This window comes from Magnolia sinica, chromosome 1 (assembly GCF_029962835.1).
Source record: "Magnolia sinica isolate HGM2019 chromosome 1, MsV1, whole genome shotgun sequence".
Classification (NCBI taxonomy): domain Eukaryota; kingdom Viridiplantae; phylum Streptophyta; class Magnoliopsida; order Magnoliales; family Magnoliaceae; genus Magnolia; species Magnolia sinica.
In genome coordinates, this window is record NC_080573.1 from 105,569,978 (window position 1) to 105,596,914 (window position 26,937).

Here is a 26,937-nt window from a genome sequence, read left to right on the forward strand (position 1 = left end):
TAGCTTTCACTATCACAATGCAAAGATGTTGGTGGCACTGTCTTAGGCCAAAGAGGATTTTTTTTTTTGTAAATGTAACACTACCAAGGAGGAATCTCTAATAGAAAAATTCCTTAGGCATTTTGCTTCTTTAACAGCTTGATTAAACAAAGTCAATTTATTACTCCATTGAGGAATTGTTTCACATAGCAATGTATTGACCCAATGTATTTGGATTTTCCATTATACACTTTGCTATACGCTTTAGATTGCGTAACTTCACTATCACGATGCAATGATATTAGTGGCACCAGCTCAGCCCAAAGATGATATTCTATAAAATTCCTTAGCCAACTTGGCTTCTTTGCCTCTTCTCGCCAATGCAGGAGCATAGAGAAGTGAACCTTCTCTTGTGTGTACATAGAAGCTAGATGTGTGCATTGTTAGGAGAGTAAGTGAAAGAACGATAATATAAATGGGGTAAAGATTGTGGTAGATCAATATTTAAAGGATGAAATTGTTGTAAATGTTAGGAGAGTTAGTTGTAAGGTTTTATTAATAAAACTTGTGTTAGGAGAGAAGATAATCAATGTTACAATTCATCTACATCACGGGAAGGGGTAGAAGATAGAATCAAGAGAATTCTGGGAGGATATGGATAGACTAATGCAAGGAATTCCTTATGGAGAAAGGAAATTTGGTGGAGGAGATTTAAATGGTCATGTAGGAGGAGAACGTAGAGGATATGAAAGCATACATGGAGGATATTGTTTTGGGAGAAGAAATGAGATTGATGATGTTATCCTTGATTTTGCTATGGCATACAATCTAGCTCTAACAAACCAATACTTTCAAAATAAAAGTGAATATTCATTAACTTTTAAAGGTGGATCTTATACAAGCATGGATCTCTTTCTACTTAGGAAAATAGAACAATCAATATGTAAGGATTGCAAGGTTATACCAGGAGAGAGTATGATTGCGAAACATAGATTAATGGTTATAGATATTTTCATTAAGAGATGGAAGAAAGGGAATGAAATTAATAGGTGTCCAAAAACTAGGTAGTGGAATTTAAAAGGAGAGAAAACAATGTTATTGATAAATAAATTTATGGAAGAAGGAAAGTGGAATGGTGAGGAAAAAGTAAATGTTATGTGGAATGAGATGGCCGAATGCATTAGGAAAGTGACAAAAGATATTTTAGGAGTATCTAGTGGGAAAAACTAATCATATAAGGAATTGGTGGTGGAATGAACAAAAGGCTATTCATGAGAAACGTCATGTTTCAAAGCTTGCAAGGAACTAAAATTGATGAAAATTTTGAACAATATAGAAATGCCAAAAAAGATATCTAAGAAAGTAGCAAGTGAGGTTAAATGTAAGGTGTATGATAATCTTTAATGTAAAGAGGGGACAGGCGAAGGTGAGAAAGATGCCTTCAAACTTGCAAGTTTAAGAGAGAGGTAAGGTAGGTGCCTAGATAACATTAGATGCATTAGGAGCAATAACGAGAGGCCAGTAAAAGATAATGAGATCAATGAAAGATGGAGAAGCTATTTTCGGAATTCGTCAAATAACCACCACTCTGAGAGTATAAGGATAGAATGAACCATAAACTCAAATAACATAGGAGACCATAGTTACTTTCGTAGAACTAGGATATCTGAAGTAAAAGAAGCATTGAAAAAGATGAAAACAAGAAAGGTCCTCGAACTAGATGGTATATCGACCGAGGTTTGGAAATGTATGGGAGATACCGGGTTATTTTGGTTGACAAAGTTGTTCAACATGATTTGTAAGATCAAAAAATATGCCAGCTGAATGGAGGAGAGTACCATGGTACCTATTTATAAGAATAAAGGAGGCGTTTAGAGCTACGCTAACTATCATTGGATTAAACGTATGAGCCATACTACGGAACTTTGTGAGAGAGTGATTGAGCAAAGAGTAATGCATGAGATAAATGTGTTAGAAAATCAGTTCGGTTTATGCCAGGGAGGTCTACCACTAAAGCCATTTTCCTACTTAGATTATTGATGGAGAAATATAGGGAGAGGACGAAGGATCTCTTTTGTCTTTATTAACTTCGTGAAAACATACAATAGGGTACCTAGAGATTTAAATTTGGTGAGTGATGGGAAAGAAATGAGTTTCAAGAGGATTTGTTGACATGAATAATGATATGTATAAGAGAGCAGTAACAAATGTAAGAACCACAAGTGGAGAGACAAGTGAGTTCCAAATTATTGTAGGCTTGCACCAAGGTTGGCATTGAGCCCTTACATTTTCACATTGGTTACAGACGAGTTAGTGAGGCATTTTCAGGAAGAGATCGCATGGTGTATGTTGTTGTGGAATGAAAATGAGGAATTAGTTAAAATTACTAACCAAAAAGTTTCACATAATTAACCACTTTTGATACCATGGGTCCATAATTCATGAGGGTGGAGATGTTGAGAAGGATGTAGCCTATAGAATTCAAGCTGGGTGGAAGAAATGAAGATGTGCCTCTGGAGTTTTATGTGATCATTCATCGTATACCACTCAAACTAAAAGAGAAATTTTATAGGATAGCTAGAAGACTAACCGTGCTTTATGGGACAGAGTGTTGGGTAGTTATGGAGCAACATGTTCATAGGATGAGTGTAGCTGAAATGTGGATGTTGAGATTGATGAGTGGCAAGACAAGGAAGAATAGAATTAGAAATGAATGCATTCAAGGGAACTTAGGAGTAGCACCAATTGATAATAAGATGAGGGAAATGAGACTTAGATGGCGGTCATGTGCAACAGAGTAAGAGACCAGGAACCACATCGGTTAGGAGTGAATCGGTATAAATTCAAGGCTTTAAAGGGGCATGGGGATTGCTTAAAAGGACGTGGATGGAAGTTATAAGAAAAGACTTAATGATGGTCTAACTGAAGGTACGGTAGTTGATAGAGTGGAATCAGATAATAGGATTCATGTAGTTAGCCCCAATTAATTGGGATAAGGCTTAAATGGTGATGCATGCATTTTTTAGAGTATGTGTGGACACAAATGAAATTAAAAGCGGGAAAAAGATATGGTAGAGCCTTTAGGACCAGAGTACAACCATCTCCCCAGTACACGTGGCAAGTGGCTTGGCTATGGGCAACATCCATAGGCTAAAAGACAATCACATGGTTCTAAATATCAATATCAATAGGCATATCTGCTCAAAAAAAAAAAAAAAAAAACACGATAGGGTATGGTATCACATATCGGTATTGGCCCTGTATTGGACATTTTTTTTAGCAAAATGAAAAAAACATTTAAAAAATAAAATAAAATAAAATCTGTAGATCTATAGTATTAACATTGTCTCCATGCATCATTACAACAATTAGTTGAAATAAAAAATTGAAAAAAGAAGAAGAAAACTTCAGAAAATACCAACAAAATATGAAGAAAAAAAGTCCAAAAGTTCCCAAATCGAAAACAAATCGAGCATGATTTGATCGATTTAGGGTTATCATGCTGATTCGACATGATTATAGCAAGAATAAAAAAAGTAGGTTTTTACTAATTTTTTTCCCAAATTGGACATCTGACCTTCGGTCCTTCTAATTGAGCCCAAAATAGTTGTTTTGATCTTCGAAACAGTGGTCCATCTAGTAAAAAATGGGAATAGAACAATCCCTAAGCAAAGGGAATTTGAAATGAGAAGGAAAAATGGGGAAAAGGTGAAAAATGGCAGCCAGCTGTCTTTTTAAGCACGTATCATCTAACTGACACGACAGTGTATCGGTGTTGGTACAAACCATATCAGCTGATGCAGTCCGGTTTTTTCAAGATGGGCCAAAATGGACCCATATCGCATTCCATATTGTTCCAATATGGATATGATACAGCCGTATCAGATGATACGATACCCATATTCAAATCTACGCATACCCATTAGATAATTTTAGCCATCGGAAAATTTTCATTTCTCTTACTAAATGGTGGTCATCAACCATTTTTGTATTGCACTATTGCATTTTAAGGCTAGTGATAGGATGGATAAGACATTCAATCTATGCTTGTTGTGAACATTTGCCATCAACATTATAAGCAACTAGATGAATGTCTGAATAATATTTTGACCTGCCACGTGTACAGCAAAGAGATGACACTACCAGTATTTTGGTTCTACTGGCTCCACCATATCATTTGCCATTTCCAAGTTCCACATGGGAGAGTTAAAGAAGTTGACACCACATCTTGCATTTTTCTCCTGTGTGTCAGCACCACGGGAAATACTCAGAGCGATTTTGTGTAAGGAATAGGATAAATAGAGGAGATGATTCGCAGGACACCTGCGGACCTGGCATGCATGTGAAAGTCTATGCAATTCAAGAGGTGGGTCAAACTTAGACATCCCTTGGACGGACAAAAAAGAAAAGAAAGGTTGAGTCACTGATCAGGTAACGTACAAGTCACCTTCAGTTAGTACTTCTCACGGTTCATTTGACTAAAACATGGAACAGTTCCCCAATCTTTGAGCCCATGTGGTATTCACAAGAGGGTCAATATGATGAATGTGCGGGATATCACATGCACGGTCATATGATCAATGTTTTAAATCTCAACGATATCGGCCGATATATCCCAAGATATATCTTGTATCCCACCAGTGTGATACAAAACACACCGGTAGTGCCGATATATCCCACATGTTCGAGCTGGTGAGCATTTTCAATTTTCAATCCTTTTTTTTTTGTTGAAATTATGTTAAATCAGTGTCACATGGTTATAAATCCATTGGTTCTTCATGTTTTACATGAAAAATCATGGAGTTGTAACTTTGATTTTGATATCCATTGGTTCTTCATGTTTTCCATATTTTTTTTTGTTTAAATTTTCCTTCAACCAGCTATCAATTGAGACTAATTTCGTAGTATTTAGGAGTATTTGATGAAACGATCATCACATACACCTTAATTTAAAATTTTGAGTGTAGGTGGTCTGATTCAATTTCTCCCAAATTGCTTGTAATGTTGCACTCCAAACATGAAATCAAGCATGTATGAGGGCTGATCTACTGATTCAAGCCCTTTTTAGTTTTTGAAAAATAAAAATCATTTTTAATTAAAAAATAATAATAAGTTTTTTTTTTTCCTTCAAAATTTCCCTTCAAACAGCTGTCAATTAAGACTAATTTCAAAGTATTTAGGAGTGTTTGATGAAATGATCATCACATGCACTCTAAATGTTATTTATTTGAATATAGTTGCGTTAGTTCAGTCAGACAACGCATAGTTAAGTATCCTATAAAAAGGAAACCTATTATGTGCACTTCTTTTTTGAGATGTAATGATTTAAAAGTGTGTATTAAGGTATTTTTTAACAATCCTTGAAGTTTCATTGAAAAATTCAACCATTTTCCCAATGTTTCCCCATGTTTCCCAAAAAGTGCAATAAATTGTCCAATACAAACAATATATCCCATGCAATAACCAATATGTATTTGTATCCCAAGGATGCGATATGTAACGGGATACTGATATTTCGAACACCGCATATGATGAATGGACGGGATTTCACATACATGGTATCTCTAGGTAATACAATTTAAGGCTGACATTGTTATGGAACACCAATGGTCTCGTATTCTAAAATGAGCTAGATTGCGATTTTTTTTTTCAAGTGATCCAAACGTGGGTACTTCTAAGATTCTTGCTCATATTGAGAGAGCTTTAAATATCAGAAATCTACAACTGGACCAATGAATGTTAATGACAGGCATTGATTCTTTACTAAGAGTCTCTTGTCAAGTCTATAATTAGCATATAGTGTGTTAGAATGTTTAAATAGGTGCACATGTTGATATGAGTTTACATTTTCCATGTTTCACTGTAGTTGTTTTGTATTCCCATTTGGTTCTTGAACCGAATCAAGGTTCAGTTGCCTTTTCCAATAATCTTCACCTGTGAATGTAGCCCGTGGCCTTGAAAATTGAGTTGATTTCATGTTTTGAGACATTTTTTGCAACGTTTTCTATAACAGGTAGCTGGCTCTTGTGTTACTGCTGTTGTCTTGATAGCAAATATTCTGACAGATGATCTGAATTTGGTGTCTGAGATTTCACAAGGTAATTATTCAGGTCAGTCATTGATGAGATCTTTTGGAAATGCTTTTTTACCATATGCAGAGATAAAAGTGACATTTTTGTCCATCCAGATTTGTCTTTCCTACAGGGCCTGCTCGACATTCTCCCTTTAGTTTCAGATGATTCACAAGCAAGGAGTGCACTCTGGAGTGTCTTGGCAAGGGTGTTGACTCAAGTCGAAGAAAATGCAATGGGCGAATCAACTCTGCAGCAGTACACATCAGTTCTGGTGGAGAAATCAGGAATCATTGAAGAAGATCTCGATGATCACGTAGGAGAGGATTCTGGTGAAGATCATAAGAGCCCTGGTGAAACAACAAATGCCAAAACTACATCCGTATCCCGAACCTGCTGAATACATGAGATTTTGATACATGCATTTCAATATCACTCATTTTTTATTGATCCCTGGTATGGTGATGCAGGACATGGAAAATTAAATATGATATGCAAGATTTCAGGCTTAGATCCTACCAATTCAGAAACAATCACACAAATTCCACGTCCCACATGAAAATCCAAACATTCAATTAAAAAGGGGAATCTATGCGGGTCCAAGCCGACACAGGCTAGGACTGGACCAATAAAAATTATAAACCAAATGATGTCAAAGGGAAATAAAATCAACTACTCATGCATAAAAATCAGTCCCTAATCCAAGGGATTCCCTAATTTCAATTCAAGGAACCCTAAGGTGATAAAAATGGGCAAATCAATTAGGGATCATGTAATCTAGGGTTAGGATTCATGAAAAACGGCTATGAGAGGATAAAAGAGGATAAAAACCTGAGCCAAAAGATGATCCCGCGTGTGGACAGCAACAATGGCCCAGACGGACGTGCGTGTGATCTCGGCCGCACGTGTGTGAGGCCCACTATTCAGAAAAAAGCCACCTTGGCCCCAGTCAGCCAGGGATGGACTCCAAAACCCCCAAATCTCAACTCGATCCGATGTACGATTTGTGCGTGGTGCTCCGCCGAAGTTTTAGCTTGCCTACGGGCCGAAATCTGGAAACCTGCTGTAATAAAGAAATCTGATGCAACAAAAGGACAAATTCGAAGTACGGATGGTGGGGGAAGATGGAAAAAAAGATGATGGAAGATGGGGGTGAATTGGGATCGATGTGGCTTCGCACCACGGTAGTTAGCCCTTCGAAAAGGGAGGGCTTCGCACCCACTTTTGAATTCTTCCACAACTCATGAAGAGAGCAGAAAAATAAAGCAGAAATTTTTTATTTAACTTCAATGAATGAAAAGAACTACAAGGGGTGCCTATTTATAGGGAGAACCCTATACCCAAAAACTCGTACCATGTGCGACACCTATTACTTGGCAATGAAGTAAACTAAAATAAAAACCAAACAAGAAAATGTAAAGCATTCACAATGTTTTAAATAATAACAATAAGCAAAACCTAAAATATAAAACCAATTTGACGAGTGGGCCACGATCATGAGATCCCATGGTGGGCTTTTCTTGACTATCGGGCCACTTTTCTGAACTAAAACTTAACTTCTAACTAAGAGGCCCTCCCTGGACGTCGTCATCAAGCCAGATCGATGGTGGGGTCCCCCTTATACGTACGTACGTGCGTAGGGGGGGCGGCATGAGTGCGCGTAATGTCCCCATCATATGGTAATACATACAATGCAACAGTGATATTTTGCACCCACATCAAGCCATGATGACCCATCAACAAATCTCGTGGTAAACAGTTTCTACTGTTTATGTTTACTTCCACCTTACTCTTGTACACAAGGAATGAAGATCAATCTTCTTCCTTGGAATTCATAGGCTGTTTTGTTTCACTCTTATAACCATCTGGTTTTAACTCATTGACCCAAATGAGCAATAAGGATGTTTTGATCATGATACGAACAAATGCCAGCAATAATTCTTTTAATAGCTACATTATGTATGAGAATGCTGGCTGTGACTATCAATCATCATGCATCGTTTTCCTTAGCCCTTGCGTCAGCTTAAAAGGATTGCCAATATATTAGATTGTTGGGTCAATGCAAGAGGTGACGTTTTGGAGAAAGATACAGAGGGAGAAGAGGGTGCTAACGTTGATGGAAGAGTTCAGAGATTGCTGAGTTACTGCCGCAAGTATATCATGTAACAGATTCTAAACTTTAGCATTGTACTTACAGCCACAATGACTTAAATCTCTTCCCCCTTTTAGTATAGACTTTACCGAAAAATTATATCTTGTAATTGTCATAATCCCATGGTTATGGAATGCATGTGCATGTGTGCATGCAGGCGCAAGCTCAGCATGAGTTGGGAATGTCATGTTGTGCGGATTCATGATGGAAGTGTTAGCGTAAGTTTGACAGTCTGCCAACCTGACTCGACACTCCTTTATTTGGGCTTGGGACGGGCGATAAGAGCACATTAATTCCCAAAGACATAATGTGATAGACTATTACATAGGTTGATTACAATGAAGCACTATCTAATAATCTATTACATGGGTTTATTACAATCAATGAGAGACACCCCCTTTTTACATAGGTTGATTACAATCAAGCACAGTCAATGAGTATGAATCCTATTAAATGTAAATGAGTAATTACAAATTGACATGATGGAGTCTTCCGTCATTTTAGCATTGTACACTCTATAGGTGGAACGTGCATGGTGATCGGGGATGTTAATCTGTTGTGGTACCCTGCATGGTTTTAACACTCACGAGTCCTGTACAAGATGTACGAGTCAACTCAGACTCAGTCAGACCTAATTCTATTGGACACCATGAGTCACCAACAACTCAGCTGAGTCGGGCCAATTCACCCCCAACTTGGGGTGAGTCTTGACTAAACTCAAGACCATCTGGATGCTCTTTACCCTCCCTACAATGATGGCTCTGTTGACTTGGGGTTCGAGTACCCATAGGTGGTGAAATCCCACTACGGCGTGAGTGTGTGGTGGTGTGTGCGTGTGTTTAAAAAAAAAAAGAAAAAAGGAATTGTCCTTAATAGAACCGGCTAGGAACAAAGAAGAAGAGAGTCGGTAGTCTTTGCCATTGCAGGTCCTTCTGCAAAGTTGGTTGACCGACTCCAGCTGCCTATAAGTTGTTCCCTCAATCGAAAAGTCCATTTGTATCCCCCTTCACGAATTAGAAACTCCGCCTTTTCATTGCAGTCGACTTCAATGACCCTGATTTGCTTGTCCAATCAATATCTCATTTTGACCTGATTCAACCTCCCAAGTCCTGGAGTCTTCCCCGGTAGTGCATTGGGTGCAGTCATGACCCCGGGTCACCTTGATGTATGTATTGTACATCCATTTTTCCTACTCATTTAGGGTATGGCCCAAAAATGAAGGAGATCCAAATCTTAAGTGGACCATACTATAGGAAACATTGGTGATTGAACGCCCACCATTAAAATCTTCGAAGGGTCCACTTTAATGTTTCTATAATTTTTATTTGACATCCAACTTGTTGATAAGGTCACAGAAACTTGGATGATCGGAAAAAATAAATTTCAGCTTCATACAAAGCTTGTGGTTTAATGGTCAATCACTATTGTTTCCTATGGTGTGGTCCACCTGAGATATGGATCTACTTCATTTTTTTGGGCTCATGCCCTAACATGAGCTGGGTAAGCGGATGGACGCCGTGGTATATAATACATACATCAAGGTAGGCCCCATGGTTAGAGCTGCACTGTCTTGGGAGAGGTTAGGGCCCACCTAATCCGTTCCCCTTTTAACCATGCTATCGTGCGAATAGGCCACAACACAGATTATCATGATTTTGCCAATTTTAACCATCTGAATGTTTTGAGTTGGGTGGATTGGAATGTAGATAGTGTAGATTAAAGAAGAAGAGAATAAATGAGATTGGATCTAATGCAGGGGCATTGTCACACCTAGCTCGAGGGGGTGGCCCGTGGGATGTAGGGGCACACTCGGGGTGGGTGGCCTATGTGAGGCAGGTGGCTCGTGTGAAGCGGAACCCATGTGAAGTGGGGCTCACAAGGTGGATTTGGCCAAGGTCCTAACCCATGGGATGTGGGGCCCGAGCTTTAACATAAAATGATTGATTCGCCGTGCTCTATCAGTTCGAGCTTTTAGAGCAAGTGATTAATTGTCTTGTATCAAACCTGACCCATTACCACACTCTATAGCAACAAAGAACTTGTCTTTAAAAGGCGTAAATTACAACACAAGAATGTAACATTAATCAAAGTCGTTTCAATGGCTCACCTCATTACTGGCCATAACCCAAAACCTGGACCCATGGGGATATCTCAAAGCTACGATCAATTTCTTTTGAATGCATCATACACTCATCATCATCGAAGTAGATGAGTAGATTGGTACATTCATCATTGATTCCAACGTCTCAGAACATTTTCTAGATGGGCCATAACTAAAAAGTTGCACTGATGGGATGTCTCCAACTGGTGTTGAATATAGCTTGGTTTGGACCATTGCCATTACCAGGAAAAGACCAGATCAAACTAAATTTCACATGTGGCTACAAACATCCTAGAGTTCGAGGTGGACCTAAACGCAGGCGATCAAGCCTCGAGGTCAATCGGACCATTCAAATCCTTTACCTATGATCAATCGAAGTTGTTAGCCATTGATCTTGGAATGTGGACCATGGATGGTAGAGAACGTTCGCAGCTTGTTTTAGTATTTGTATCATGTTTAAAAATAAGCCTATTAGCATGCAGGCGAACGCCCATTTACACTTCATTTGATAGATTACAAATTGTGGGCGTTGCATTAAACGGACTGCTCCCTTGTTTCAGCCTGTTGGTGCAGCGCCAAGCTCTCAGGGCACATGCAATTGAGATCGCTGGCAAGTTAGGACCATGGTTTTACGATGAATGAATCGGGATACTTGGATTCTCTAACACCCAGTCTGGTTCAATACCAACCCTTGCTGAGTCAGGAAGATTCTGCCCCGACTCATGCAAGTCCTGACTCAACTTGGGGCTGAACGAGTCAACATGAGTCACCAAGTCTTTTAATCATAGCTGGGACTAGAGCTGTACACAAGTTGAACCAAGTCAAGCTTGGCACGGCTCGGATCAGTCTCGAGCCTGACTGTCCAGCTTGCCCGGTTTGGTCAGCAGCACGGGCCAGCTTGAGCCGAGTTCAAGTCTAACTGACAGTGGCCGGCCAAGTAAGGGGATGTGGCAATATATATATATATATATATATATATATATATATATATATATATATATATAGAGAGAGATATAGAGAGAGAGAGAGAGAGAGAGAGAGAGAGAGAGAGAGAGAGAGAGAGAGAGAGAGAGAGAGAGAGAGAGATGGCCCAAATAGGTGAGGTATCAAGTGGATTAGGGTCTGGCCAGGCACTAGTCGCTGGATAGAGGGGAAAGGGGGGTGGGTTCCCAAATGGGCGCTGCTCACTAGATAGAGACAGGAGATGAGGGGGGTTGAAATTAGATTAGTGTTCTAGACGACTGGGTATTTATACTCAGTCAAATGAGTCCAACTCGATCTGAGTTGAACCGAGTCAAGTTTGAGCCAAGAACTGAACTGAGTTGAGTCAAGCTCGGTCCAGTTCAGACTCGGCTCAAATTTTTTCAAGCTCCAAAAAATTAGCTTGACTTGGCCCGAACCCAGTTTCAAGCTAAGTCGAGTTGAGCTTTATTGAACTAAGTCAAGCGAGTTAAGTGATCTCACTCGATTCGTGTACAGTGATCTCACTCAATTCGTGTACAGTGTTGAGCGAGTTAATTGAGCTCACTCGGTTCGTGTAAAGCTCTAGCTGGGACAACCTCTACTTGGGCTATTCAAAGAACACCCAATCGTTAATCGACTGTTGGGGGGCTACGAAAGCACACAAGAAGAATCAAGTGAAATGATCCAATCACACCAAACAAGCACAATACAAACAAAACGAATTTAAAGTGGAAAAGCCTTTACGGGAAAAAACCACGACACAAAGTGACAGATATCACTATGAAGCAGAAAATTACAAGAGTAGAGAGATTACCCGATCCGAACAACCTCGAATCAACCCAATTTACACCCTATAATAAATTAGAAAGCTTGAAATACCTCATAATCTCAATTTCACCGAAATATATAACCTTTAGAAGAATAACAATCGAAATAGAAAACAAATCTCATAAATTCACAACTCTGCGAAAATCTGCACGAAACAGTTTAATGACATCAAACACATTTCAATGTCATTGATACTTAACCTTCTATGACATTGAAGCCACTTTAATGGCATCGAATTAATACCAAAATTGTCTAGAGACAAAACATGAAAATCGAATTTTCTTTGATTGCATCGAGCCATCATCGATGTCATCAAATGTGTCTTTCAATGTCATCGAATATTCTTCGATGGCATTAAAAAAAAAAACCCAGTTAGTCTAGCAAGCAACTGGAAAAAATTCAGAAAATCTCGATGGCATCGAGCCAACTTCAATGGCATCGAATCTGTCATCGACAGACCGTTGAATTTATAGATTTAAGACATCTATTTCAACAATCTCCACCATATCTTCAATTATCAAATTTGTAGCTTATTGTCATCTTCTCTCATCTCTATCTTGCATCATAATTCTAACATCGCTTCTCGTGCATAATATCCTTCTTTTACAGGTTGTGAAAGATACCTCGTTTCAACACTGAGGTCTTGGTATCGATTCCCTAGTGGGGGTGGCTAACAGTGAAGTGTGAACTGACAATGGGGTGTACTAACAAGTTAACAAAAAAAAAAGAGCTTCAGCAAGCTAAAGAAGTTGGACAGAACTTGAACTTCTCTGCAGGAACCACTTTGGTGAGCATGTCTGTCGAATTCACGAGGGTGTGAATCTTCTCCAGAGTCACGCCTCCTTCCTCAAACACCTATCGGATAAAATTGTGACAAACATCAATGTGTTTAGTACGTGAATGATAAATAGAGTTTTTAGCTAAATTGATAGTGTTTTTGCTGTCACAATTAACCGGCACGGCCTCTTGCTGAAGCCCCAACTGATTTATCATGCCTCTCAAACAAACACCTTTTTTGAATGCTTCCGTCATTATCATATACTCCGCTTTGGTTGTGGAGAGCCATCACAGACTGAAGCTTCAATATCCAATTGATTGCTTCACCCGCTAGTACAAAAAAGTAACATGAAGTCGACTTTCTGGAATCCACACTGCATGCATAATTTGAATCCACATACCCAACTCATTTGGCCCTTATATTCTTAAAAGTTAAGACGCAGTCTTTTGTACCTCGAATGTATTGAAGTAGCCATTTAACCGCTTCCTAATATTATTTGCCGGGGTTTGACATGTATTTACTCATAACACCGACTGTTTATGAAATATTCTGTCTCGTACAGACCATGGCATACATTAGACTGCATACATCATTCAAATAGGGTATACAAGACATATCCTGCTTTTCCTCATTAGATTTAAGATATTGTTATGAAGAAAGCTTGAATTGAGCTGTGGGGAACGCTAAATGGTTTTGCCTTGTCCATTCCATACTTGATTAACACATTCTCAAGGTATTCTACCTGTGATAACCAAAGCCTACTCCTTTTTCTGTCTCTATGAATATCAACATCATCCCGTACATTAACTTTTACTTTTCGCAATGTCCGTTTTTCCATTATGGCCATCCATTACTTGAATTTAGTAAAAACCTTGAATTTATATATGTTTCATGAAATAAACCTAAACTTTTCGAGAATAATCATTAATGAATGTGATAAACCATAACGACTCTCCATCGAAAATCACGGGCGACGGCCCCCATACATCAAAATACACATAATCAAGCACTTCTTTACATATATGTTTTCCAAATTTAAAGGATAATCTAGATTGTCTACCATATATACAGTGCTCGTATATATTTAAATCAAAGACTTTAAAAAATTAGAATTAAACAACGATCAGATATTACCTTCATGACTGCTCGCTCATGTGGCCCAGACGTGCATGCCACATGCGTGTGAGCTTAGAATCCGCTACAGCTGTTGCAGCTCCACCTGTTGAAGTGTTCCCCATCAACCTGTAAAGATTAACGTGCATCTGTGCTCTCATAACCACGAGTGCCCCTTTGAAACTTTAAGAACACCATTAAAACCGGTGAATTTACACCCTATTACTTTAAATGTACCGAGAGAAATCAAACTCTTCTTCATATCAAGAACGTATTTCACCTCTGTCAAGGCACGCTCCATCTCATGATGTGCATTGTACCAACCACTACAACATTACAAGCATTATCATTGCCCATAAACATATCCACCATCGCATTCACTATAACTAGCGAACCAACTCCGATGAGGAGTTATGTGATATGAAGCCCATGTGTCAAGAATCCACTCGTCTCTACGATCATCGTGTAAGTGTTTGATCATGACACTGACAACACATTACCTCAACTTCTCTCTTCATCGGACATAGCAGTGTTGGCTTCCTTGGAAGAAGTCTCAGAGTTTTCTTTCTTCGCTTTATGATTTGTACAATCCTTCTTCATGTATCTTGTCATTCTACAATTCAAGTACTTTAACTTGTCATTGCCCTTGCCTTTAGATTTGGATCTTGATCAAGTAAATCCAGTGTCTCGCTCAGAATTTTGACCTCTCGGAAACCATGCATCGATGGAGGCCCCCATGTTACCGTTTTTTTCTTTTCTAATCGTCTTTCCTTGAAGGGCTGAGATGACGGTATCTACACTTTGTGTTACCGGTGCACGTGGTATCTTTAAAAGATTCATACGAAGCAGGGAATTCAACAAGATACATGCTTGATCTTCATTGTTGACCACTACCCCCACATCTAGCAATTTGCAGATCATCTCATTAAATTGTTAATGTGACCCTCAACATCTTCTCTCTCTGTCATTAGAGCTGGGCAGAATCTTACCAATTCGACGAATTCAACTCGATTCGATCCGATTTGATCCGAACCAAAGGTCATGATCGGGTCGGATTGAGTAGGCCTACCTAAATCTGACCATACATCGAGTTGAGTTAAGATCAATGACCAATCCGATCCGATTCGATTCGATTGGATCCGATTCGAACCAAACCGAATCGAACCGATCTGCATAGTGTTCATTTAAGTATTGTTGTCCACTTGAAATTGAGATATAACACATTTTTTATTTAATATCATAAAATTACCTAGAAAAATAGATGAACGGCGTGAACGAGATAAATACATCATGGTAGTGTCCGCAGAGCACCAACCACCGTTTCCACTACCACGGAGCACGGACCATCGTTTGGACGCGGATTTTCTGCGAAAGCCTTTCGCAGGAACTTCCCGCGCTGGAAACTTGGGTGGGGCCCAACGTGATGTTTTTGAGAAATCCACCCCGTACATCCGTTTTCTGAGCTCATGTTAGTAATTTAGACAAAAATTGAGAAGGATCCAAGACTCAAGTGGGCCGCACTAGAGTAAAAGGTGGGTAGGAAAATTCCTACCGTTGAAAACTTTCTGGGGTAGAAAGTGATGTTTACATGACATCCATACGGTTAATAACGTCATTCCTACTTGGATGAACTGAAAACACAAATATTAGCTTGATTCAAAACTTTCATGGCCCACGAATATTTCAACTGTGTACATTCAATACTCACATTTTAAGTTCACTTGAGTATTGGATACAGCTCATTTTCGACCTATTATCTTAAAAATATCTCGAAAAATGGATAGCCGGGGTGGATTTCTTAAAAACATCACATTGGGCCCCACCTAAGTTTCTAGCGCAGGAATTTCCTGCGGAAGGGTTTCGCAGGAAATCCGCGGACCATCGTTTCGCCCTCCCCTCGAGCATCGAGTTCTGACCAAGCTCTGGTGTATTGATGGGACGAGGCCTCTGAGTTTGACGGAAGCAGATTGGCTACTCTCCTGGCCACCTGCCAACGGCAGGTGGTCAGTGCTCCGTGAGCCCAACCATGGTGTATATGTTTCATCCATGCCGTCCATATATTTTTCCAGATCATTTTACATTACGTGACCAAAAATGAGATATACCAATCTCAAATGGACCACATTACAGGAAAGAGCGATGAATGAGCGTCGACCATTGAAAACCTTTTGGGAACCATACAAGTTTTGGATCAAGCTTATTTTTGTTTTTTCCCTTCATCTGGGCCTGTATGACCTAATCAACAGATTAGATGTCAAATAAACAGTACAGTGGGCCCTAGGGAGATTTAATGGTGTATATCCAATCACTATTATTTTCTTGTGGTGTGGTCCACCTGAGATGTATATTCGTCTATTTTTGGTTCAAGATCTAAAATGATTTATAAAAATGGTTGAACCGAATGGATGAAACACATACATCATAGTGGGGCCCACAAAGCATCGACCATCAGCCACCGTGCTGGTGGCAAGGGGAGCAGCAATCCGTTTCTTTACGAAAAAGCTCCCGTGTATTGACTGGACGCGGGCAAAAACCTTCCGCAACGAGTTCCTACGCTTGAAACTTAGGTGGGGCCTACAGTGATTTTTTTTTGAGAAATCTATTCCATCCATCCGTTTTGTGAGCTCATTTTAAGAAATAAGCCAAAAAAATGATCCGGATCCAATACTCGGGTGGGCCAAAAACGTGAGGATTGAACGTTTACAGTTGAAATATTCATGTGGCCACAGAAGCTTTGAATCATGCTAGTATTTGTGTTTTCATTTCAACCCAATTGGAATGACGCTATAAACGGTAAAGATGTCATGCAAACATCATCATAGACGCCAGAAACATTTCAACGGCAGTAATTTTCCTACACATTTTCCTTTATTGCGGCCCACTTGAGTCTTGGATCCTGTTTAGTTATAGTCTCAAGTCCTAAAATGATCTCACAGAACTGATGGAAGGTGTGGATTTCTCCAAACATCACGGTGTACCCCACCTAACTTTAAGTGCGGTATCTTCATGCGAAGGCTTTGGCAGGAAATCCTCGTCCGCATTGACGCGACGAGACGTGTTGAAGCTGGCAGGTGTACCATGCACTAGCAATGTATACTTGCATCGACGCTAACAAATTACGTAGTCCCATCGTGATGTATTATATCCAAACCGTCCATCCATTTGGTAGGCTCGTATTAAGGCGCGAGCCGAAAAATAATACAGATCTAAAGATCAAGTAAACTACACTTCAAAAAGCAGTGGGGTTGAACATCTACCATTGAAACTCTTTTTAAGGGTCACAAAGTTTCTGATCAATATGAAAATTGTTTTTCCTTTTCACCTATGTAGTTATGAGGTTATTGATAGATTCGATTAGAAATTAAACGTCATGGTGGGCCCTACAAATTTTTGGACGGCGATTTTAAAAATAGAAGAAGAAGAAGAAGAAGAAGAGGAGGAACTCAATCCCAATATAGCCGAATCGATCCGACTCAGTTTTCTTGATCGACTCAGACTTGGTTCGGGTCAGACTAACATTGCAACGGATCGAATCGAGTCAGATGCCCCAGACTTGGTCCCAGATCAGATTGAGTTCGAGTCAAGCCAAAAAAATTTCGGACCGAGTCGAGTTGAACCCAATTTGGTCCGACTCGACTCGATGCCCACCTTTATCTGTCATCTTAAAGTTGAATAATTGCACCTTCAAGCATAGGTGATTTTCAAGGGACTTCTTCACGTAGATGTCCTTTAACTTTGCCCACAAATCGGTTGCGATTTTCCCCCTTAAGACATTGTAGAGAACTTCATCCGTTAAACACAACTGGATTGAGGTTTTTGCTTTCTTATCCAATTTCTTTTATTCATCTTCTTCCATAGATTCCGGTCACTTTTTAAGGGCCTCATCCAATCCTTGCTGAATCAATAGGCCAATCATCTTGACTTTTCATAATTCAAAATTATTTTTCTCATAGTATTACTCAACATCGAACTTAGAAGCGGCAATCATTGTTACTCACTTTCATATTCAAGCCCACGCCCCAACGTTTAGTTCCGACACCATTTGTTGGGGGCCTGCGGAAGCACACAGAAAAGAATCAAGTGAAGTGATCCAATCACACCAAACAAACACAACGCAAACACACTAAATTTAACATGGAAAAACTCTTGCAAGAAAAAACCACAGTCCAAAGTGACAAATATCACTATGAAAGCAGAAAATTACAAGAGTAGAGAGATTACCCAATCCAAACAACCTCGAATCAACCCAAGTTACACCCTTGAAGCCCTTGAACAAATTGGAAAGCCTGGAACACCTCCCAATCTTGATTTCACCCAAATATATAACCTTTGGAAGAATCACAATCGAAATAGGAACCAAATCCCTCAAATTCGCAACTCTGCGAAAATCAGTGTGAAACAGTTCGATAACATCAAACACGTTTTGATGTTATCAATACTTAACCTTTAATGACATTGAAGCCACTTTGATGGCATCGAACTAATACTAAAATTATCCAGAAACACAATATGAAAATTGGATTTTCTTCGATTGCATTCACCCATCTTCAATGGTATCGAACGTGTCCTTCCATGTCATCGAATGTTCTTTGATGGCATCGAAAAAAATACCCAGTTAGTCCAGTGAGCAACTGGGGAAAATTCAGAAAATCTCGATGGCATCGAGCTGACTTCGATGGCATCGAATCCTGCTCGATGACATCGAACTTGTCATTGACATATTATTGAATTTACATATTTAAGACATCTACTTCAACATCAATAATCTATTTATGTACAAACACGGCCCTTATTTCAAACAAGCATATCTTCATTTAGGACTGGTTTTAGAAACAATAGTAGACGATGAATAGCCAGCTCGACAGCCATGACAGCAATTCCCCATTTGGAAACAACCCTTTTCAACACCAGTACATAGACCAACCACCTTGTGGATGCCAGCCTCAGAGTTGCATTACTGCCAAAAGCTGGTTTGAGGATACATCCAAACCAGCTTTCAAAACATCTTCTCTGACAAGATAGTTTTGAACATGATTCCACAAACATGGTTTTGAAGATGCTTCATCCCAACCCAAGTTAGATTTCAAGGCCTTGTATGATAACCTCCAGTTTTAAGGTTCACCTTCAACTGAACAGGACTTGACCATGACTTTAAAATACGTGACTCAGCCGAGATGACTAAGTTCAATCAGATCTCATCCAAACTCAAGAAAAATTCATTTTAGTCAATACACCTTCGACTCGTATTGACTCGGCAGATTTACAACTTCATACCGACTCGATTCAGAAGAACTCAACCGAGTCAGCCAAGCAATCTTGACAGAGTGATAGCATGAAATTGGATAAAACAATTCAAAGAACATTGCCAACACTGTTATTCAGTAAGTTATATGATTCCCAACCCCAGTAGACCTGTCTAAATGCATGGTTCCATGACTTTGGTTCGCACTAAAAAATTAAAAAATCTATCTATATATATATATAAAAGAAGGTTATTCCTTAGGTCTCCAAGAAGATTTTTTTTAAAAAAAATCGTGATTGTAATATGGGTTTTGAAGGAATTGCACATATAGAGATTTAAAATAATAATAATAATAATTAATTAATTAATTTTAAAAATCTGATCCAGGTCATAACCTCATTTTGATTCCCAAATTTGTTAGAGGGTCGAATACAAGGAATCAAAGAATAGAATAACAGATCAATGTAAAAAAAGGATTTCATTATGTGAACCAGAGACTCAACATTCCTATCACATGCTCATGGACAACCTATTATTATTGCAAAATATATAGCTCTACAATTAAAGGAGATTTATTTTTTATTCCTTCGAAAGGCCAAAAAAGCTATTGAATTAACTGAACAAGTGAATACGAAAGGAATTCAAGTGCAAGAGGCAGGGCTTATTGACGGAAAAGAAATTGCACGCGTCCCCACCCCGAAATTCTCCTACATTGCCCATTCATGTACCATTTCTTGACTGTGGACCATTGTCATCTATCTTCTTAACCATCTACTTAAAAGGTTAGAAATTGAAAGGTCAGGATTTTCCTAATGAGAAGACTTTAGGGGCAAAACCCAATTTCAACCAAATGAAACTAGCAATAGAATGACTGATCACTGGCAGTGTTTTCACTTCTTTTATCTGCGAACTCATAAAACTACAACACACCATGCACATATCTTTCTTCTTTTTAACATTTGCTTGAAGGAGGTTGGATGGTTCAATTCCACTTGTGTGGATCAGCAGTTTGGATGGTGGGCCACGCGTACATTCAACCTCCTAAGCCACACTGAATGAATGATCATGTGAAACACATCGAACCTCTTAGGTGGGTTGTTCACCACGAAATGCCGCTGCACCTGCTTCACCCTCCGCTGCATCCGTATGTACTGCTGCTGAGATATTCCCATTAAGATGCTCTTCAGCTTGGGGATGTCACCGACCGAGACCTGCACCGAGAACGACTTCCAGTTGAGAACGTCGCTGAATGGGAGGACGTAGTTGTCAGAGATTATGACCGGGACACACTCCGAGTAGATGGCCTCGACGATCCTCGGGCTGGCAACTTCATACCCACTCGGGCATATGCAGAACCGGCTACTCTTCATCATGTCATAGTAAGAGATGTCTTTCGGTAGGTACTCGTACACACGGAGATCTTCATCTTTGTTCTTCCAATGATTCAGGAGCGCCGGTCTAATGGGACCATGCACTCCTCCAGCAAAGAAACCGAGGATCGGACGGCGAGATGGGGATGGGCCGCCAATGAAGCCCACAGTGTCACCTGTCTTGAGATTGATCTCTGGTAGGGATGCATCTTTGGAAGGGTTGAATCCTTCAGAGCTGTTCGCGTTGCATAGGACCCGGATGGAGTTGTGGTAGAGATATGAAAGGGCAGATGATGCATGTGGCCCCTGTTGGATCAAAGGGAATATTTCTAATCATGTATATAAATCACATGAGGAATGCTATTATTCTGCCCAGTTCATGAAGTTCTATGGTATATGGTGATCTGGGCTATTCACATAGGCTGAGCTCGCCCCACTTTCTCTAAAAGCTCAAGCCCTTAAGAGGATGATGTATCAATGCAAATCAACAGACAATCATTGGTCGGCCTGTACAAATTCCATGGCAGGCATTGCAAGGGAGGATTCCTTGCATGCATATACACATGCACTAACAGGTGCATACATGGTTTTTATAGAATGCTGGGCCCTACATCACAGCTATTGTGGGGCCTCCTTCCCACCATAGGACTGCTAAGTATCAAAGATATCAAAGATCCAGACAATCCACAGATCACATACACTTCTCAGATAGTGTACGCTGTAAACATGCCCTGGACCAAATAGTAATATTGGTCCATTGATCAGGGAGATGACACTTGTAGGAAAAAAAAGGTCCTGAGAGAAAATGAATCCAATGGTCCAAATTCGATATTTATGGGCAGCATGGCTCACTTGATGAGTTTGCCACCCTGATTTTTGGCATATGACATGTTCACAGTATCTGCTGCCTGATGAATTGCCCAGATTGATTAGCATGTGCCATATGAGTGAAAGAACAAAACCCTGCTACGGGCCTACATTATATCAAAATCCTACATACTTACAGCTGTACATTTGATGGGAATCTGTTAAATTCTTTCTTGAAACGCCGTGAAAAAGAAAAAGAAAAAAAGGCAGTTGATTCTATGAATCCTTTCAAGTGCTAACTTCTTTGCAAAAACCTTCAGTGCAAGTAGAAACAAATAGAAAGAAAGAAGACTTTTTTACCCAATCATGGCAAGAAAGTATGAAATGATCAGCTCCAAAGCTTCGATTCCAATAAGGATATCTGTGGGAAATGATGTCAATGTAGTCTACAATGGTCCGTTTGATGGGATCGAGATCAAAGGACTTGGGCTGGTAAAGAAAGTGAACCATATTGGTGATGCTGAATGGAAGGAAACGAACATGAGCTTGTTCTGGATCTCTTGTCCTGAACTGGTTTTCCATCTCCATGTCATGAATAAACCTTCCTTCCATGGAATATATGCTCTTGCAAGGACCATCGTGGAAAAGCGGTGGCTCACCTTCCTTGTAAACAAAGATCTTAAACACTTTCTCCATTTCTAAATAACTCCTGCACATTGCATGATTTTGGGATGAGATTGCATGCAAAAGATTTTTCATTTGTTTGGAACAAACAACAACAACGACGACAACAATAAGAAAAAGAGTAATGATTTCAATTGTTGGCAAATCAGTAACATTTCAAAGATAGTTTTTAAGGAATTATTTCAATACCTACCCACAGTGAGCACCAGGAGTTTAGTCAGCACATATCTCCCACCATTTAAAGATGAATAGTGGGAATCTAGCAAGCATTTCCAAAAAAAACAATGTTCAAAATCCCATTTTAAAATGGGCTAAGATTCCTTCCTGCCACTCTTGGATGGTCAGAGATACATGTGCACAGAAAGTCCTCCATAGTTTTAATTTCAAATATTGAAATGGAGCCGTGTGGATCACCCTTTGTGGATCACCAATGCAATTGCATGCACACATGTTCATGAACGACATTCAGTACATGTTAGTGCGTGCAGTGTTTTATATGTCAACGATATCGGTAGATATGTCCCACGATAGATCTTGTATCCCACCCATGTGATACGAAATGCACAAGTAATGCGATATGTCCCACGTGGTCAATTCAGTTAGCATTTTTTATTTTTGATCCTTTTTTTTTATATAAATCATGTTGAATCAGTGTCAAATTGTTACAAATCCATAACTTTTCATAATTTGTATGAAAAATCATAGATTGGGAGCTTCGATTTTGAGATTTGGAGGACATAGGCTAAGTTGCGGAAAATTGCAAAAAATAAATCAAAATTTCTCAATTTCTCACAAATCGGTTGCAATCTTTCTGTCCAACCATAAATTCAAACATGTATGTAGCCTAATCTAGTGATTCTTCTTTCGTTTTTTAATGCAATGCTTTTGTTTCCACATGTTTTCTTACATTTATAAATTATATGAATAGACTTTGAATACACTTTCATCAATTCAGTTAGACAATGCATAGATTAAGACCTCATATAAAGAAAATCTATTATGTGCACTTTATTTTTTTTTTTATAAATGTGCATTGATGTCTTCATTAACAATCACTGAAGTTTTATTGAAAATTTTGACAAATTTCTCAATGTTTCCCCATGTTTCCAACAACAACAATACATTACGCGATACAACTGATATATCTCATGCGATAACTGACAAGAATGCGATACGTAACGTGATACCGATATTTCAGTCACTAAGTGTGTGTATGCCAAGTGGATTAAGATAATTTGAATTTCTTGAACATATCAGACTTCCAGAAAGTATAATGAGAATAATATGACTCCTCTATGTTTTAGAATGAGCTTTTCTATACCTTAGTGCATACACTCTAGAATCAAGCATCAACAATGTAAAACAATGTCTTGACCCTTCTATGTCCCAACTTAATAAGTACACACCAAGAAAACAATGATTTTGAAATAAACTGAAGCTTTTGCATGAGGTTGATTTGTTTTATAAGGTTCTTCCTCTCAAAGATATGGAAAAGAGTATTTATAACACTTTTCATGTGGGGCCCACCAAGGTTGGTCGCCCCACCGTGAAAGTGAGACATTCCAATAAATCAGGCCTTTCTAATCATCATGTCGGCCACCACAAAAATTTGGAAGGTTTAGGGTAGTTGTCCATTGTTTTCTATGGTGTGGCACACCTGATGATGCTTGAACCATGGTTGTGGCTGAGTCACAACTCAAACGGCCAACCTAACTAGACCTTGGTTGGATGGCATACGTTCAATTTTTAAAACTATGCAAAGAGAAACTTTTTGAATAGATATAGAAAACTAATTCCTAATACTCTCACAACTTATCAACTCTCATTCTACATTACTCACACACATAGCGAGGGTGGATAAGCTAATCCCACACATATAAGATAGCCCATTTGCACACCACCATATTTGCCAAGTTGCCTATTGCAATGAGATCCAAGTCCTCCATTAGAGGCACACCATGAAAATGCCCTATTCCAGATTTCAGGCCAGTCCACTCATCACATTGGTCATGATGGTTGAAACAAATGGATGGCTCAGAAAAACTCTGAAAAGGTTTTCTTAGCTATCTTGCTTCATAATATGTGGCCTAACTGATCAATGGACTGGCCTGATTTTTGGGCTGTGGCATTCCAAAGGTAGAACCCACCAAATGGATTCATACATAAATTCAAATTTGATTAAATGCCCTAACATCTTTCTAGCAGACCTCTGTAGATCCTCGTTGAAAGTCCAAAAGTTAGACAATATCAATCTCTATATATATATATATATATATATATATATATATATATTGTTAGCTTATTAGTACACCCCACTGTCAGTTGATACTTCACTGTTAGCCACCCACTAGGGATCGATACCAAGACCCCACTGTCAGTTGATACTTCACTGTTAGCCACCCACTAGGGATCGATACCAAGACCTCAAGTGTTGAAACGAGGTATCTTTCACTCAGTCTGCCACTTGAGCTATGGATGAGGGTCCAAAAGTTAGACAATTGATCAAACGATAGAATAATCCAATGGACTTCACTTTTGTGCTAGGATCAAGTGGCCTACCACACACATGCACCCGCATACCCACACATATAACAAAAGCCAAGGAATATATTGCTAGAGGAGAATTGGTCTGGACTCGATTTCAAGAAAAGAATCAAAATTTCGTAAAACAAGAAGGGGAAAACATCTATGAGCATAAAAATAAATAAAAAATAAAAAAAGGAAAGATGTTGAGTGCAATGGAAATTGTACCGATGGAACGCATGGGGGTTCCTGTAAATTGGGCCCCGTGGAACATAGTCCGGGTCTGGTTCAGGTGATGATAACAGCTTCCCATTCAAGGCAGCTTCTCTTATCACCGCTCGTGCCTTTGCAAGGCCCGCTTCGACCTTATCTAGTATGCTACATTCTTCAACTGCTCTCGTTGGCGAAATATGCCATGCATGTTTCTTCTTTATCATCACAAATGGAAAGGAATGAAGTAAATAATTCAGTTTTAATCCAAAAATGAAAATAACAGGATGTAAACATTCACATCGCATTTGATAATGCTGCATTGGAAGTGAATTATGAAACAAGAGAGACCCTATACCATAAACTCGAAACTGTACTGAAATGCACATCTGCATCAGATCACAAGTAAATATCAATCCAGAATTGTGCAAATTGTGGCCCCACTATGGATTGGATATAGCTCAGAATCACACTGATCAATTGATCCCACACATCCAACTGATGGCCATGATAGAGAAGTCGGATGGTCTAAACTAAAGGTAAGAGTCAAATAGTTGGATCATCCACAATGAGACGCACAATTTGGACCGTCTGGATCAACCTACATGCATGCAGCATGTAATGTGGATGTTCCCATAGGTCCAATTGGCATATCTAAGAATACAAATAAGGAAGGTTTGGAAGCGGATTGCTTGAGACCCGAGGCATACAGATATTCCTGCGCCTGGGGCTATGCAGGGCCCACAGAGATGTCCCTCACAAATCCACTTCATCCATCTAGGCAAGACCAACATAGGAGAGGTTTCTAAAAATCAGGCAGATCTAAAAGTCAGTTGGGTCATACCATACGTAACATAGGGGATTGAATGCCTAGGGTTGATATCAAGATGATATTTGTGCCTACAGTTTATCTAAGTGGAAATAACCATATGAACAGTTTGGATGGCATATAAACATCATGGTCAGCTCCAAAAAGGTTTCAATGGTGGACGTTTTCATTTCCACTGAGTTTTGGATCTGTCTGATTTTTTTAGATTCTTATCCTTTTGTTGTCTTTCAAAATAGATAGATGGAGTGGATTTGCAAGGGACATCTCTATGAGCCCTACACAACCCCATGCTCTGTGTCCGGATCACAAGCAATCTGCTTCCATTTTAGAGAAATTTCTCTTTGTGGACTTCACTTTTAACTTTCTTTCTTTTTTTTTTTCAAAAAATCTCTTGTATTGAATTGAAGTTTAAACATTACAGAGATGCTAGACTTCACTTTTAACTGACCAGCCTAACTACACCTTCAAAACTTTTGTTTCCATTTCTAAATGTATGGGCTTTTTTCAAACGAAAATACCCTTGTTTTTTGGGATCTATTCCTTTCATTCAGTTATACCCAAAAACCAATCTTCTTCTTCTCTTCGTTTTTCTTCCAGAAATCTCCAGTTATTGCCATTTTACATCTACGATCTTTCTCAAGGTTTTGTTTCATTGCTTCAAATTGGTTGCGTTGATAAATTTGGAATCTTTCAGGTTTTATCCACAAGGGTTTTTTTGTTTGAAATCATGTTTCATTTCACCGCACTCTTCTTCTTCTTAGACTTGTGTTTCACTGGAATGACGGTTGTGAGTAGGTAAGAATGAAGAATGAATGTGTTTTTTCACAAGTAGGATTTGAGGGAATGAAGGATGTAATAAGCGAGACCTCGATAAATTTCATCATGTACAGTGAAAGTGACCGAGTTCTCTTCGAATTTCACAGTACTCGATGAAATTAATTTACCGAGTATATTAAAATTCAAAGAGAAGTTGGTCAATTTTACCATACACTTTGAACTTCTTAGACAAAAAGATGAAACTTTAATTTGTGTAACAATTTGCTAAGAATAATGAATGTGTTTGTTCACGGGTAGGATTTGAGGGAATGATCATTATACTCGGTGAAATTGACTAAGTACATTGAAATTCAAAGAGAATTAGATCAATTTCACCACTCTTAGAATTTATTTTGAAAAAAAAAAAACTTAATTTGTATAACAATTTGCTAAGAATATTTTATCGTCTTTGTTTGCAGTTAATGGCTGAAAGAATCATCGTATGCTCTTATGGTGGTGAGTTAATATGTG

The 26,937-nt window shown here is 39.0% G+C and overlaps 2 protein-coding genes across 3 annotated transcripts in view; one reads left to right on the plus strand and one right to left on the minus strand.

The window, feature by feature from the left end:
- Nucleotides 1-8,301, plus strand: part of LOC131253163 (uncharacterized) — a 72,433-nt gene extending 64,132 nt beyond the window's left edge. For both annotated transcript variants that reach the window (XM_058254028.1, XM_058254037.1), the window contains 3 exons: nucleotides 5,993-6,077; nucleotides 6,167-6,432; nucleotides 8,073-8,301. In XM_058254028.1, the coding sequence (XP_058110011.1) occupies nucleotides 5,993-6,077; nucleotides 6,167-6,432; nucleotides 8,073-8,216 (495 nt within the window). In that variant the 3' untranslated portion in view covers nucleotides 8,217-8,301. The remainder of the gene's footprint in view (nucleotides 1-5,992; nucleotides 6,078-6,166; nucleotides 6,433-8,072) is intronic.
- An 11,766-nt stretch (nucleotides 8,302-20,067) lies between these two features.
- Nucleotides 20,068-25,063, minus strand: LOC131253168 (probable glycosyltransferase At5g03795). Its single transcript, XM_058254049.1, has 3 exons — nucleotides 24,840-25,063; nucleotides 21,765-22,113; nucleotides 20,068-20,903 (listed from the first exon to the last, which is right to left on the minus strand). Exons 1-3 carry the CDS (start codon nucleotides 25,046-25,048, stop codon nucleotides 20,229-20,231), a joined length of 1,233 nt encoding a protein of 410 aa, XP_058110032.1. The 5' UTR covers nucleotides 25,049-25,063; the 3' UTR covers nucleotides 20,068-20,228.
- Between the last annotated feature and the right edge of the window lie 1,874 nt (nucleotides 25,064-26,937).